General features: G+C 34.8%; 1 protein-coding gene across 1 annotated transcript in view; it reads left to right on the forward strand.

Annotated features, from left to right (window-relative positions):
- The window catches only part of LOC138696022 (DNA polymerase alpha catalytic subunit-like), a 110,631-nt gene that overhangs the window by 81,201 nt on the left and 12,231 nt on the right, over positions 1-17,199 (forward strand). The window contains exons 22-27 of the mRNA XM_069820502.1: positions 141-315; positions 4,851-4,962; positions 6,557-6,626; positions 7,247-7,378; positions 14,358-14,474; positions 15,622-15,697. Coding sequence (XP_069676603.1) covers positions 141-315; positions 4,851-4,962; positions 6,557-6,626; positions 7,247-7,378; positions 14,358-14,474; positions 15,622-15,697 — 682 coding nt within the window. The remainder of the gene's footprint in view (positions 1-140; positions 316-4,850; positions 4,963-6,556; positions 6,627-7,246; positions 7,379-14,357; positions 14,475-15,621; positions 15,698-17,199) is intronic.

Here is a 17,199-nt window from a genome sequence, read left to right on the forward strand (position 1 = left end):
GGATTCGCCCATACATGCTACATGCCCTGCCCATCTCAAGCGTCTGGATTTAATGTTCCTAATTATGTCAGGTGAAGAATACAACTAACATCATTGGAATAAAAAAGTCATGCATGTTCTTTTGCTGTTAATTTGCACAGGATGGGAGTGGCCTGCCTCCCACCCAGAGAGCCTATCACGTGGACGAGCTGAAAACAAATGAGAACTTGAAAGTGGATGTGAAGTACTATTTGTCACAACAGATTCATCCAGTGGTGTCACGACTCTGTGACCCCATCGAAGGCACAGATGCAGCCCGCATTGCTGAAAGTTTGGGTGAGTCACTTCACATTACAACGAAGTTTGTGTGGTATAATTCCTAAAGTCAGAATCAGCTTATTTAACACCCTAAAGTTGAAACCTAACCATTTTTCCCCTATTATTACAAATGCTAGTGAATTATAGTGATTTTCTAGCTTTCAGGTTGAATTTTTTTTTACAAACTTTGTTTCAAATTTCGGGTACTGACAAATGCTACAACTGGTAGTTATTTTCTAACTGTTACGGTGGCAGTAATAATTTCGATTTGCAGTATAGGAAACTGATGAAAATGCAAGTAAGGAAATACATTTTTAGGTTAGGTCTCATGAATCGTAAACTCTTTAGTCAAAGCAATAAATTTCATGTCAGACAAAATACATTTTAATATTAGATCATACTAACATAATATGTGAGAAGTCCAAGACGAAAACGTATTTCATAAATTATTAACCATTTAGGAAGCACCTCGCAACATAAAGATGAGATGTGGTAAATATAAGCAAAACATTGTTATTGTTAATAATATATTATTATTATTATTATTATTATTATTATTATTATTATTATTATTATTATTATTATTATTATTATTTCAGTATGTAGCATTGTGATTTTACCCTCTTTGGTGGTATCTGGTATTAGTTGGCAACACTGAAGAGACAGTCAAATTAGACTTTTAGAAACTACACTTACATGATCCTCACTATAGAAATGGAAACTGAGCAGAAATCATCATAATCATGATTTTGGATTGAACTCTCCAGTCTATTCTGCTTAGTAAGAATCAATATCATCTCTCCATCTTCCCACTAGATTTGTCTCAGATGGTCACTCAATCAAATCTCAATTCAGCTAAATTTTTATATTCAGCTATGATCATTCTGCTACAAGCTACATGACTAAAAATAAAGCTGCGTTTAGCCAAATTCGGCCACAGCAACACTGGGTCTGTACAGTATAATGGGCACTGACTCTGGTATTATAATACGAAGTATGATTGGAAAGTTTTAACACATGGCTTGTTATTTCAAAATGGCAGTACTTACAGGCTATTGTGATGGATCTCCTTCAAAGTAGTCCCCTTCTGACTGAAACGGTATTTCCACTTGGAAGGATTCCTGGAAATTTTCTTTCTTAAGGGTGTTAAGAACCCTCTCCATATTTACCTGAATGTCTTCAGTTGAGTCAAATCGGTTCCCTTTAGCGAAAATTTCAATTTAGGAAATGGGTAGAAGTCTACAGAGACTGTATCAGGGGAATAGGAGAGTTGCGGAAGCATAGGAATTTGGGATTTGGCCAAAAATTCCCTGATTGAGAACATATAATGAGTCAGTGCGTTGTGGTGGAGGACCCAATTCTTGTGTTGTCAAGAGTGCAGGCCTTTTCTTCCACACATTTTCGCGCAAATGCTCAAGAACACTTTTATAGTATTTCTGATTGACTGTCTGCTCCCTAGGGGCATATTCGTGATGCATGATACCCATAGTATACCAGCAACATTGTCTTCACATTCAACCGACTTTGTCGTGCTTTTTTCGGTCATGGCGAACCTGGACCAGTGTGATGATTGTGCCTTTGTTTCTGGGTCATACCCATAAACCCATGATTCGTCACCTGCAATTAACATGTGCAATTTAACAAATGTGGATCATTTTCGGCCCGATTAATCAGTTCTTGGGACAGTTGAAGTCGAAGTTGTTTCAGCTCGTCTGACAATTTCGGAATGAATTTTGCGGACATTCAACACATGTTCAAATCTTCAGTTAAAATTGATTAAACCGCGTAGAAACTTAAATTCAGTTCATCAGCCATTTCCCAAATTTTAAGTCGACGGTCAGAGCGCACTAAATCGCAAACTTTCGCAATGTTTTCGTTGATTTTTGAAGTGGAAATCTTACCCCTTCGACTTTCTACTTCATTTGATTAGGTTGTAGTTCTTGGGCTTCTGCTGAAACACTGCTGCAGGTCGCATTTGATTTCTGTCTACAGTCAGCTTTGTAAGTTTTGTGGTTTGACACCCTACAGTACGATAATAACAGTAACGTCTACACGGTGGATGCTCATTTCAATACTGTACATATTATTAAATTGCAACACTTATCGTCCATTCATGTGTGATAATCCCAGCATTTGTACTTGTTACTGTAAAATGTTTTGAAATGACAGAAGTGTTACATTACAAGTAAAATTAAATACATAGCTTCATTTAAAAATGTTTTACGTAAAATTCTATGTATCATTTAGGTTTTCCTGAGTCAATACGTATTGTCTCCTCCTACAATTTTTGTCTTATTTACTTTCAGTATTTGTAAATTTTTCAATAAGACTAAGCACGCGGGATGACTAAGAACTTTGACATGTAGAAAATTTTCTGCAAATCATCTTTGGATTTAATTAATATTTGAAGAGAAAAATTCGCTCTAGCACCGGGGATCGAACCCGGGTCCTTGGTTCTATGTACCAAGCGCTCTCACCATTGAGCTACACTGAAGTCCAATCCACAGCACCGGATCGAACTCCCCTTCTCTAGTGTTGTTTTCCTTAGTGGCCTGACTCCAAATTGGGCATATATGTTGACGTTTATATTCAATTCAGCTCCCATTATACAGTGCGATCGTAAAGTCCCTCCGCAGCTCTATTAGTTCTAACCCTAGGATGCAACCCTGTAGAAAGTTGGCACTCCCCCATTCATTCCGGTTTGACAACCTCACACTCCCAGTGAGTCCTATGCTTAGCGACCAGTGGTACCAGTCGAATTCTCTACCAAATACACTTGAGTTCTCTGCCTAGTGGATTCTCGGCTACACAAGCACTGCGGAGAGACTTTTGGATCGCACTGTACAAGGAGTGCACTCAGCTGAGAACCAAGGACCCGGGTTCGATCCCCGGCGCAGGAGCGAATTTTTCTCCTCAAATATTAATTGTAACCATAACAGATATTACTCTGTAGGACCAAAATAATAAAATCTTTAGTAAAAAATCTTTGGATTTGTCAGACAAAATTAACGAGTAAACGAGAAATATGTTGTTGTTTTCTAATGCCAGGCATTTGACAATAAAGTCATTTGACCTCTTGCACTCCAATATTTTTCAAAGATATTATCATGGCCAGCCACTGAAGCACAGATTTTGAGGTGTTCCGAATCCATTTCTTGGTTTGAGTTGCACAATGGGCAGTTAGGGGACTGATATATTCCAATTGTATGCAGGTGTTTGGCCAAACAATCATGGCCTGTTGCCGATCTAAATGCAGCTACAGACGATTTGCGTGGTAAATCGGGAATTAACTGTGGATTTTGATGCAGAGAGTTCCATTTTTTCCCTTGTGATTGTGTTATCAAATTTTGTTTGTTGAAGTCTAAGTATGTAGATTTAATAAATCTTTTCACAGAGTAAAACGTTGTTGTTGTTTTCTAATGCCAGGCGTTTGACAATAAAGTCATTTGACCTCTTGCACTCCAATATTTTTAAAGAATATTGGAGTGAAAATGGCAAGTTGTAGCCGATTTAAGTGAATACCATATTTTAACGTTTTGGTGGCTACTTCATTCACACACAACCCCCAGAATGTCTGGAGGACCACACCTGCTGTTGGTCAACCACTGGACCTAGCTGGGAAATCTTGTTGATCACCAACTTTCCCTCCTTAAGCCACTGGAGGACGATTTTAGTGCTATAGCAGGTCAGCAGTAGGAACAGAAAAGTAGAGGAGTAAAACGTAGATTTAGTAACAGGTCTGTAAGTAGCAGTGCTGCCCTTCTTTGCTAAAGCATCCGCATTTTCGTTTCCCAGGATTCCACAATGGGATGGTATCCATTAGAATACAATTCTTTTATTGAGTGATATTAATTGATAGAGCATTTTAGTTATTTCTGCTTTTTGAGATGAAGGTCTGAGTTTAGAGACTATTGATAGAATAGCTGCTTTGGAGTCTGACAATATAACTGCATTCTTAAATTTATTGATGTGGTATAGAAGATTCCTGAGACTTTCACTTATTGCAATGATTTCACCATCAAAACTTGTTGTTCCATATCCAAGAGATCTATAAAGTGAGAAGAGACAGCACATAACACCTGCACCGGCACCTTGTTCTCTGGAGATCAAGGATCCGTCAGTGTATAAATGAAGCCAGTTTTGTGGAGTGTACCTAATATTGTCTCTAAAGACAATTGTTTCAGTATTTCAAAATGAGAAATATAAACAGACGTAATTATTATATAGTAAAGTGAGAAACCTCAAGTCCAGTCACTTGATTGTTACAAAAGAAATACTCGCTCATACTGATTGCCATACCCAGTGTAAAACTTAACGACCTTCTACAAGGATTGGGTGAATCTAGTGTCTTATTCTTGAAGCTTTGTTTTTAGCTGGGTTACACATATGAGGCACATAAGGGAAACTTTTAACACAACTGTGAAAATAATTGCTGCTTAGCAGTAAGGAAATAAAGCAGATGCACTGTACTGTGACTCTAGTTACAATCTGTATGTTATGAATGTAATGAAATTATTATCAAGTGATCTCTAATATGAAATGATTTATTCCAGGTCTGGATCCCACTAACTACCGCCATGTGCAACGAGGACCAGCAAATGAAGAAAATAATGTAGGGGAGAAGCTTATTTTGTCGGACGAAGAAAGGTTTCGCTGCTGTGAAAAGTGAGTCTAAAGTGTAGTTTAATAAATAACAGCATAACAAATTTAATGACTGAAGTTCTATTGTGTCTTGGTAGTTATACGAACCACACTCATATAGTAAAGAATGTCAATAAAATGGTGGCGTGGAAATATAAAAGTAATACCTACAAGTCAAGTATTTTGTTCGTCACTTAATATAATTATGTAATTTATAAATGCGAGATGAGTTTCTAATAAATAAAAAAATAGTTTGCAAGTATTAAAAAAAAGTTAATGATTAGTTGTTTAGTTGGAAAATGGGGGGAAGATATGTGACAGATTTGTTTGCAAAACTACGATATAAGAAGAGAGAAGAAAGTGGTATTATATTCGACTTCTATATTCACGATCCAAAAGTGCAGTTTAATGAATCCTAAAAATTGCTAAAATGACAAAAAGAAAAACCCATAAAATTCCAAAGTGACCAAAAAATACACTTAACATATAAGACATGACCTAAAACTTTAAAACAACGAAAAATGGCATAAGAAATTACGTTTGTGTAACCAGTAGCTCGTATCCAGGACTTGTATGCAATATTTATGAGAATTTCGTAGGATGTATGGAAATATAGATGACATGTCATCAAAAGTTATGCTCTGTATGTAACAGTGACCTAATCACTTCACACGAATTTTGAAATGTACGAATTTGTTTTGAGATACTAATGCTCATATTTAGTACAAATTATGAAACATGGAAAAATACATGACTTTACGAAATTTGTTGTATGTGTCAATTTAAGATAGGACTTTTTGTGTTACAATTATTATGAATATTTGTGTATAGTGACAATTTCTGTTTGAAAAGTTTATTTTATTTATTTGTTTGTTTATTTATTTAGTTATGGGTATGTAGGCTATTTATTATTTTTATTTATTTCAATTTATTTATTTTATTTATTCATCCATTTGTTCATTTACTTATTTATTTAGTTATTCATTTCTTATTTCACTTATTTATTTATTCATTCATTCATTTATGTATAGTTTGACAACTTCAAGTGAAACCCCGTAAAACATGCCAACTTCTGGAATCTCTCTCTTTCTTTCTTCTCTCTCCCTCGCTCCTCGTCATTCAGTCGCCAATCACCACGTAAATATCTGAGAGGGTGTGTGTGGGCATCGCGACCAATAGAAGAACCACTCTCCAGTATTACCACAATAACTGATTCTTCATTTTTGCCTCGACTGTCGGCTAGGAAGGTTCCATTATGCTAGCATTACAGACAGCTAGTCAACCTTTTAATGCTTTTGTTAGCAGGTTTGACAAACTGAGTGGACCTGCAAGTACATAGTGCATAATGCTCTCTCCCTTCCCCCCATGCTTTCTCACTTGCACTCCCCAAGACAGCCAGCGCTCACGTAGTAACTCGGTCAGGGTTTCAGTTCGATTTGTCAATCTATAGTCATTCATTCTTTCATTGAATCATTTACTCATTCATTTATACTTGTATATTTATTTATGTATCCATTAATCCATTAATTCAGTCTTTCATTGATTCATTTACTTATAAATTTATTCATTCATGGATTTATTTTTTCATTCATGTATTTATTTATTTATTTGTTTTCAGATTCAGATTTGTGTGCAAGAATGAATCGTGCAATGCAGAAATAATTATGGATAATCCAGTGAAGAAAATGGTAAGTTTTCACTTCTTTCTTTCTTAGATTTATAACAGCTCCAGTTATTTAATTAAATGGCGCACTGTTAACTGAATAGCTAGAGCATCTGCTTTCGAGACTGGAAATCCAGACTAAAATCCTAGTAAGTTAAAGTGGAATTTATAGTGGACACAGTTTCTCCTGTACTATTTCTCCATTAATCTATTGTCACCATTTTTATCCTGTAATATAAATCCACCTCCCCTGGTACTTCAGTCTCTATTTTTAACATAGAAATGTATGTATTATAAATTGTTAATCAAACTATCAAATTGTTAATTGGTTGTGGTTGTAATTCAGGATTCTTGCTATCATTCATGTATTATGAACTGATGTTTTTGGAAATATACGAGTACATAGCAAAATGATTAAAGTTTTGACATGTTACTTCTCCAAGAGAATATTTGAGTCAATGATAATTAATAAAAAATTTCTGCTATTAAAAAGAATTCAAGAACAGTATTTCGCTCATTTATGAAATGACAGATACTCCTCAGCTATGCATGATTTTCTCTTATAACTTTCATTATAGGATAGCATTCTCATTGCTTTGATCAGTGAGTGTAATGTATTGAACTTGATTTTTTAAACGATTTCAGGAAGACAAATCATACTTTGTATTGGAGAAATGCTCAAATCCAGACTGCAATGTTGGCCCACTTCAGTACCTAGCCAGTATTCAAAACAGTCTCTCATTGGCCACCAGGAGTTTCATTCACCGCTACTATGAGGTGAGTTGTGTGCCACGTTACAATAATAATCATGTCCTGTTCATTTCACTACACAGTGTTGGAAAAATTTTATATATTGTAATATACTGTTTGTAAATATGTCCGACTCTTTAATCCTGCGTTAGTGTGGCACGGTGTCAGAGACCGACCTTAGAATAAATTTACTGTTCTTTCCCCATCCACTCAAGGACAGGGGTTATTATTTTGTATAGCTTTCTATTTTATTGCCCTTTACATACCAGAGCAAGGCCAGTTAACAAAAGATCCCTTTTTCAAGTAAGACGAGGCAATTCGGTGTCAGAGACCGACCACACTGTTGTCGTAACTTGGAGATCGACAAGCAGGTATATATAACTTCCATATATATAAATACAATTTTATATAATCATGTTCATGTTTGGTAATTTAATTATAATAACGATAATTACAAGGAGGTGAAATGTAAAATTAGCATATTGATTAAATATATTATAATAAAATAGGATATAGGCCAATCTCACGTTCATCACATTATTATTATTATTATTATTATTATTATTATTATTATTATTATTACTATTACTATTACTATTATTATTATTATTATTATTATTATCATCATCATCATCATCACTTTGGAAGGAAGCATCCATTATTCCAGTTTTTAAAAATGGTAATAAAAACAGTGTTACTAATTATAGACCCATTTCTATCCTAAACAATTTTTCTAAAATTTTTGAAAAAATTATTCACAAACACATTTCATTTTATGTCAAAAATAAGATCAATTTGGCCCAACATGGATTTACTAGAGGGAAATCTACTACTACAAATTTAGTTTCCTATCTCAATCTCATTATGCCTGTTGTCGAAACTCAAGGTCAAAATTGACTCAATTTATTTTGATTTTAGCAAAGCATTTGATGTTGTTCCTCACAAAATTTTATTAAATAAATTAAATAATTTTGGTCTCTCCACTAACTATGTTAATTGGTTTGAAAATTATTTAACAGATAGACAGTCTTGTGTTCGACTAGGTAATTCTCTCTTGGTTCCATTTAATAGTGTGTGCGGAGTTCCTCAAGGGTCTACATTGGGACCTCTCCTATTTTTATTATTTATAAATGATATAAGTAAAAGAATAAGTTCTAGCTGCCTTTTATTTGCGGATGATCTCAAAATCTTCCGTAAAATTAATAGTTCAGCTGATTGTCAAATTCTTCAAAATGACATTAATTCAATATTACAATGGTCTGTTGAAAATGGAATGAAAATTAATCATTCCAAAACTTTTGTTATTTCCTTCTCACGGAAAACTACTTCCCAAAAATTTAATTATTCTCTTAGTAATGTCGTAATTACTAAGAAAGATTGTATTAGAGATCTTGGTGTCTTACTTGATTCAAAATTATATTTTCATGATCATGTGCAATATATTTATACCCATTCGTTAAGAATGCTTGGTCTAATTAGGTCTATAACTTATTCTTTTTCCACTCCTATGTCTTTATTAATTTTATACTATACGTTGGTTAGATCCAAGCTTGAATATGCATCTGTTGTATGGAACTCCATTACTTCCACTGACTCGGCTAAATTGGAGAATATTCAAAGAAAATTTATTTCCTTGTGTACTTATAGATTTTTACCAAATTCCGATTATAACTATGAGATTAAATGCAAATATTTCAATTGCGGTAGTTTGTTCACCAGACGTCAGGATCTTGATTATTTATTTTTTTGTAAAGTCATTAAGGGTGATATTGATTGTGAATCTTTCATAAACAATATCAGTCTTCGTATTCCAGCTAATGGTTTAAGATTTCATAAATTGTTTTATAATATGAATTCTAAATCTCTGTCTCCGGTTTGCAGATGTATTAAATATGCTAATTTGCATGGATTCAACTTGGATCCATTTAATGTGTAGTATATCTTTGAGTTTTAACTCACTGATCTAATTTTAATAATTATTTGTCCATTTTTTTTTCCTTACATTTGGTCAATTGATTAATATAGACTATTCCATTATTTCAATTATCTTATTGTATAATTTTATACTTTTTATTTGATCTATGATTGATTTAGACTATTATATTGTTTGTATTTCATCTCATTGCCATTTTCTATCATTCATTCTCATCATCATCTGTTGTTTTGTTCTCTTTTGTATCGTGCTAAACTTTAATTGGCCTTGTGCTGTTGTTTTGCACGTTAATATTCTAAATAAATGAATAAAATAAATAAATAAAATTATTATTATTATTATTTATTATTATTATTATTATTATTATTATTATTATTATTATTATTGCTATTGCTATTTATATATGTAAGTTGTTCTAGATGTAATGAATTATGAACAAGAAAGTCGAATTCAGAGGCTACTAGAAAGTATTCATATTCCGAACATGAACCATTATCAAATAACGAATCAGACGCTGAGGAAGACTGTATCATAGAGGTGAGAGAAGATGATTCAGGAAGTGAACACGAGCTAGATGCTGAACATTATATTGTATTGCAGAAAAAAATACAATCCATCCCTTTCAAAGGTCCCACATTTCAATTAATCATTGCTAACAAAAATATGCGGAATTATGAAATGAGACTGGTATTAAAAGAAAGAGAAACTCAAAGAAGTTTCATTGTCACACACTAATACACCCCCTACATGTACATTATTGGTAGCACGAACATGAAGTCTGTATTCGATTTTGTTCCACTTTCTGTCCAACAAGTCCACTGATACTGTTACAATATTGTCACAGATACGGGTCCGTAAAACTGGACTATCTTGTAGTGGAGTCGCAAACACATGGTCTATTACATAGCCCCAGAGAAAGAAGTCCAGTGGGGTGATGTCTGGCGAACGTGGTGGCCACCAAATTGGTCCGCCTCGTTCAATCCAATGATCTGGAAAGGTTTCTGTTAGGGAATTCCGAACATCCAGGCTCCAATATGAGGAGGCTCCGTCTTGTTGAAAGATTACTTGAGGTTGCAGATCAGCTACCTGGTTGTACAAGAACTGTTCCAACATGTTTTGGTATACTGTGCCAGTTATTGACTCCTCATGGAAGAAAAAAGGACCGATAATCCTGTTCTTCATCAGACCGCACTAAACTTTTACTATTGGGCTATCCCGGACATGTTCACAGTAGACGTGTGAATTTTGTGTACCCCAGATCCTTACATTGTGCCGATTGACAGATCTTGATGCACGAAACATTGCCTCATCTGAAAACAAAAGGTTTTCAAGAAATTGAAGGTCACTGTCAATACGATCCAGCATTTCAGTAGCAAATGTCTTTCGTCATGGCCTGTCATCTGGTTTTAATTGTTGAATAATTTACCTCTTGTAGAGTACAAACGAAGTTGCTTATGAAGCACTCAATGCACAGTTGATCTCGGCACATTGAACTGTCGGAATGAATGGCGAATTGATTTTTGAGGAATTCTCTGAAATCCTGCTCTAATTTCTTCAATCTTCTCTTCAGAGACATGTCGACGAGAACCTCCGAATTGTTTGTTCACGCTTCCAGTCACCAGAAACTTCTCACAACATGCCTTAATGATTTTCCCATCAGGCGCATTTCCTCCATATTCTCTTCTGTAATTTCTTTGCACGGGTAATTATTTATTTTGTCTCTGCATACCAGAAAACAGTTTGTGCACGTTGCTGCGGAGTCGCCATTTTGTTTTATGCCATTGTTGCCGAACATGTGACAGATGAATTAATTTGGAACAAATGAAATAATTCTTTGAGATTCTCTTTCTTTTATTACCAGACTCATTTCATGATTCCATTGATTAATTAAAATGTGGGAAATTTGAAAGGGACACGGTATACTTTTTCAAGTTTCGTTGCCCTTACAAAATATGGAGAATGGGGCTTGAGTTAAAATCCTGAAGTGGAATGACAGATTTGAACCTAGGATCCTTTACCAAAATGTAACTAATTGAAATCTGAATCCACACAACGGAGTAGGCCCATAAATCTTTCTTTTATCTAGTTACCACATATTCAGAATTTAGAAAAAAATTCTCATTGGAATGACAAGATTTGAAGCCAGACCTCAGGCAAAACGTTCTATAGAATCTCCCTCTATATATTATGAAAGTCCATGAACTTCAAAATAATACTCTGTCATCTCTTCACAATTTATAAGTATTTCCAGTTACAATGAATGGGACACGGAATTAAACAATTTGTATTGCAATAACAGGCTCGAACCCAAGACCTGGTACCTACCTGTCCTTAATTTGAACCCAAGATATCTCAAAATTTAAGTCGGCTATCTTACCCACAAACATAACATGAAATAAAACTAAAAAGAAAGAATATCTTGATAGGATGGTCTGAGAGACCGGCCACACTAAAGATGTTGCAGTCTTGAGCCACACTTACGCAGGGTTAAGAAGATGGAGAAGGTAGAGTGGAAACAGATAGTACCAAAGAGGTAATGGGTAGAAATTTTAACAGTTGATTTTGTGAACCACTGGTGAATAGGTATGATGTTATAGGTATACTACAAACAAAACTCAGCTCGAACTCCTCGTGCCGCACATGCTATACCCCTCTTACTCCCCTGCAGTAGGCTTGAGAGCATGCTGTGAACGGAAGCATACATCATCTGCGTGAGACAGTCATGCCCGCTGGTTTCTGCGCACTGAGTTTTGTTAGTTGGATGCCTATTATGTCTTGCAGAAAAAATATTTTCTCTGATTTGTGAACAAATTTAATATAGTGAAATAGTGTGATTGATAATGTTTTAAATGTAAATGACTCCTCTTACCGAAATTGTAGGATACTTAATCCCATTCGAAAATTACAAATTCCTATAAAATCGAAAACAAAATTTTACCAAAAATTAGTGGAAAACACCCAACGAACGACCAAAATAGAAAAACATACTGCAACAGTGACATGAAATATTATATGAAGATCGTTTCCAGTGGCCTATTTTGCTGATATTTTCGAACACTTAAACTCTTTGAATAGTGCAAGTTTGCAAGACCAAGACGTTAACATAATGACAGCCACTGGCGTGGCTCAGCCACTTAAAGCGCTTGCCTGCTGGTCTGAAGTTGCACTCGTGCGCGGGTTCAATCCCCACTTGGGTTTTTTCCGACGTTTTCCCCAACCGTATAAGGTGAATGCCAGGTAATCTATGGCGAATCCTCGGCCTCATCTCGCCAAATACCATCTTGCTATCACCAATCTCATCGACGCTAAATAACCTCGTAGTTGATACAGCGTCGTTAAATAACAAAAACATAATGACAGGCAGGGATAAATTCAAAGGATTTATAAAGAAACTTGATTTCTGATGTACATCACTTGACAAGAAGAATGTGATGTATTCCAATGCATTAAAGAACTCTTGGGAAATTTAGCTACATGTGTTACGGAAAATTGTGAGTTTGTTAAATTAATTGCTGAATTTTCAGTCAAAATTAAGGTATTTCAAGCTATGGAATTTGCAACAAAGAATAACGAATGCGTAGAGTAGAAAATTAATGGAAACTTTATTTTCTTAACGTTAAAAATTCAGTATGGTTGATTGAATACTGCTGCACTCATGATGGTACTCTCTGAAGAGACCACATCCAGAGCTTCTAGGATCTCGCATTACCAGTTAAATGAGAACAAGACTTTATTTACACTGTATTAGTGCATTAGAATTATTATAATTGAAATACATATAAGTACATTAAATAAATATCAATATGGCCAAGCTCTGAAAGCCCCTAACGACTAAATGCTTCTATACACTACTGTACATAGACTGTTTGCATGAATGAATATATAATAGGATGTGAAACTTACTGCTAGAGGTGCTAATGTAGAAACTGGTCTTGCTGCCATCTGTTGGATGGTAGAGAACTTATTACAGCTAGCAAAGTAGCGAAAACAAAACCTAATTACTCCATGCATTTAGCAGGGCACCTGGTGACGAAAATGTTAAACTATGCAGAAAATATTCCTTCTCTCCCACCCTCATCGATATTTTCAACTAACCCAATTTAAAATAAAACATTTACATTTTTATTCCTCACAGCAGCTTCCACTGAAAATTCTTATCGGAGCCAACAGGAAGATAAAAGAGACGATCTATTTTACACTACCCAAATAAAATATAACCAAACAGAGACAGAAAATAAAGCAAAAGGTTAGATAATTGGGATTGTATTCTTTGGGCATTTAGTATACAGTGCAATGAAAAAGTCTGCAAAAACTACTTAGATAGTTCAATTTATTATATTACTATTACTTTACAATACATTCAACAACACTATTTTTACAATGTCCATAAACATCACTGTTTAACATACACTGCTTATACACACACTTAGTATCACTTTATGTCCACTTATTAGCAAGTTTCTGGCTGCCATCTTGTCTTCTCGAGGAACGTCTCGAACGAATGGATAAATAGAGAACTCTGGGTAATGTAACCAACACGTAGTTCTAATGTTCACAACCCACGACATCGGGCGCTGATCATCTTATTTGAACTCCTTCCGTCAGATGATGCTGATTGCAGTTTTGCATCCTATTATATATTCATCCATGCCTTTTGACTTAGCCATGGAATATGGACTGAAGGGACAAAATTTCATTTCATAGTATGGTTTATCCGAAATTTGATTTAAGCGGTGGATTTTTCTCTATTAATTCAGCTGGGAGTGAACAGTTTGTTTGATTTAACTGAGTGTTCAGTTTATAATTTCAGATTGAGGTCTACTGTATATGCATTAACATGTTGGCTTCCTATTTAGTATTTTTTAAGAAATACCAACAACATACCTAATATCTAAGTCTATTATTAATAAAATCACAATGACATTATGAATGAAAATTACTGAATACAGTATGATTTAAAATCTGATGTTTGTAATTTTCATTTGCCCTTAAGACTCAATTCACATATTTCAGGGAAATAAGTTCCTGATATATCTATAATACTTACCTTTATGTTAATTATTTCTTTTTAAGAACTGGCTGATTTGTGAAGATCCAGCTTGTACAAACCGTATAAGGCGAGTTCCTATAGAAATGAAAGGAAGTTATCCCCACTGTAATTTGTGCAGATCAGCTGTCATGTACAGAGAGGTAAGTGTTGGACTCCTTTATTTACCTGTAGCCTGCTGTTTTTCATCTATTTAACTCTTAGGAATAGACAGGTGGATAAATTTAACATCCATTGTTACAATGATTTTGAGAAGTATACATAAAACAAATATACATCAAGAAATACCGAATATTCCATGCAATTGAATAATCCCCACACCCTAATTTTAAGAGAGAAAAAAAAAACTGGTTGTAATTTGTGTTTTATTTACAAGAAATTAATCCTACTTAATTATGTACTCCAAAACTAAATAAAATATCAATTTATTTTAAGAAACGTCATAATCTTCACATGCTGTTGTAGAAACTTCTGGGACTCTACCTACAATAGCAAATTAGAAAACACTATCTTGGATAATTTTGTGGAGTAATGGAAGTCATGCTGAATGGTTCTAGCCAATCAGAAAGAGACCATTCAATGTCTCACCTCTCATGCCATCTATGCGAGAGATTTAGAATTGATTCGTAATGTATGATTGAATCGTCGGAATCTACTTCTGAAAAAGAATTGTGTTGCCCCACTCTATGCCACACAGACCGAGGTGTGAGGCCAGACAACGCTATAGTGTAACGGGATCCAGTATTTGAGATGAAGTAGTACGAACTTTATTTCAAATAATGTTGTTGTCTAGTGCCTTGCATTTGGCAATGAAGCCATTAGCCATGAAGCTCACCCCAATTTTTCTTTGCTAAATTTCGGAGAAAATATGTGCAGAATATTCGCGTCTATACATACTTTTTTGCTTCGATTTCGATCATTTTGATGTAAGATCTTATGTGGTTTGAATTGAATGTGGCTGATACTGATTAACCATCTTTAGTGGCTTCTTTGTCTGTTCTTTACCTAGCACTGGACAGGAAGATATATATTACAAAATTGTTATTCGGAATAGTTCTCAATATGTAACAATCAAATAATGAGAATTAAAATGTCCATTCGAACTGCTCAGAGTGTTAATATTGAATTTGTTGAACATTTGCTATTGTGAACATCTCTTGAACCTTTAGGGCCGCAAGAAAGGTCTCACCATGGCATGTGATTTGATGTGACCCATGTATTTTGGTTATTGTGGTCATGTGTAGATCTTTCTCGATTCTTAACAAGCTGGTGTATTTCTGTCTGTTGCAGTACAATGAATACGAACTCTACACACAACTCAGCTTCTTTCAGTACATCTTCGATCTCTCCAAGGTGACAGACAAACGTAAGTGTAACACAAGCAATTTTTCAGAAGATAACTGAAATACAAAGGAGCTCTTGTAATTATTTCCAAAACGAATTTTGAAGGGTTGAATCTCGATCTAATACATATCAAATTTTAATTTGTAACTATAGTCCAATCACCTTACTTAATACCCATTCTTCTCCTTTTACTACATATGCTAGTGAATTATAGTGATATTCTAGTTCTCACGTTGAATTTTCTTTACCAACTTCGTTTCGAATTTCGGATACTGACAAATACCACAACTGACAGTTATTTTCTAACTGTTATGTTGGCAGCAACAATTTCGGTTTTCAGTAAAGGAAACTTATAAAAATGCAAGCAAGTAAATATATTTTTAGGTTAGGTCTCATGAATCGTAAACTGTTTAGTCAAAGCAATGAATTTCATGTTGCCAGACAAAATAGATTTAAATATTAGATCATACTAATCCTAATTACCAACATAATATGCAAGAAATCCAGGAGGAAAATATACTACAGTATATCATAAATTATTGAACCATTTAGGAAACACCTCGCAACAACATAAAGGTGAGATGTGGTAAATAAGCAAGACATTGTTATTGTTAATACTATACTGTACTGTATTATTATTATTATTAGTTCACACCTGTGGAGTAACGGTTAGCGTGTCTGGCTGTGAAACCAGGTGGCCCAGGTTCGATTTCCGGTCGGGGCAAGTTACCTGGTTGAGGTTTTTTCCGGGGTTTTCCCTCAACCCAATATGAGCAAATGCTGGGTAACTTTCGGTGCTGGACCCCGGATTCATTTCACTGGCATTATCACCTTCATCTCATTCAGATGCTAAATAACCTAAGATGTTGATAAAGTGTCGTAAAATAACCTTCTATTATTATTATTATTATTATTATTATTATTATTATTATATAGTAATATATACATACTATCAGTGTTCATTAGGCCCACTTGATAGGTTATATATAGTATGAATTACTCTTCAAAAATACTAGGGTTTCAGCCTGCCTTGGAGATACTTCCTGTCAGAAATAATATATTTGTCCTGCAGCAGAAAATATTTAAAACAATAGTACCGTACCTATGTTGTTGCCTGCTAGAACTAAGTGAAACACGTGAACTCTGTTCGAACGTTTGAATTGACCGGTAACGGCTACGGTTAACCGAGTAATTCCAGTGCTCCACTGCCAAGACATTAAACTGCTAGAACTGAGTTACTCAACAGTTATACTTGCTCCGTCTCCAGCGCTAGTTTAGACTACCAGATTATCACTCAGGCAACCTAGGTTTGCAGGTGGACAAGGTCGCATTAGGGGTCTGTATTATTTTCAAACTCTAACTTCTTAAGACTTTGCTTTAGAAAAAAAAAATGTTCCAAATAAAAGTTGCTCGATTTGTTGATGTGAACCAGAATATTTAAAAAAATTTCCATCATACTGTTCAAGATATCAGAGCTGCCTTGCCCACGAATGGGGGCCCAATGGAATGTCATCCATGATGCAG

The sequence above is a fragment of the Periplaneta americana genome, chromosome 3, assembly GCF_040183065.1.
Source record: "Periplaneta americana isolate PAMFEO1 chromosome 3, P.americana_PAMFEO1_priV1, whole genome shotgun sequence".
NCBI lineage: Eukaryota > Metazoa > Arthropoda > Insecta > Blattodea > Blattidae > Periplaneta > Periplaneta americana.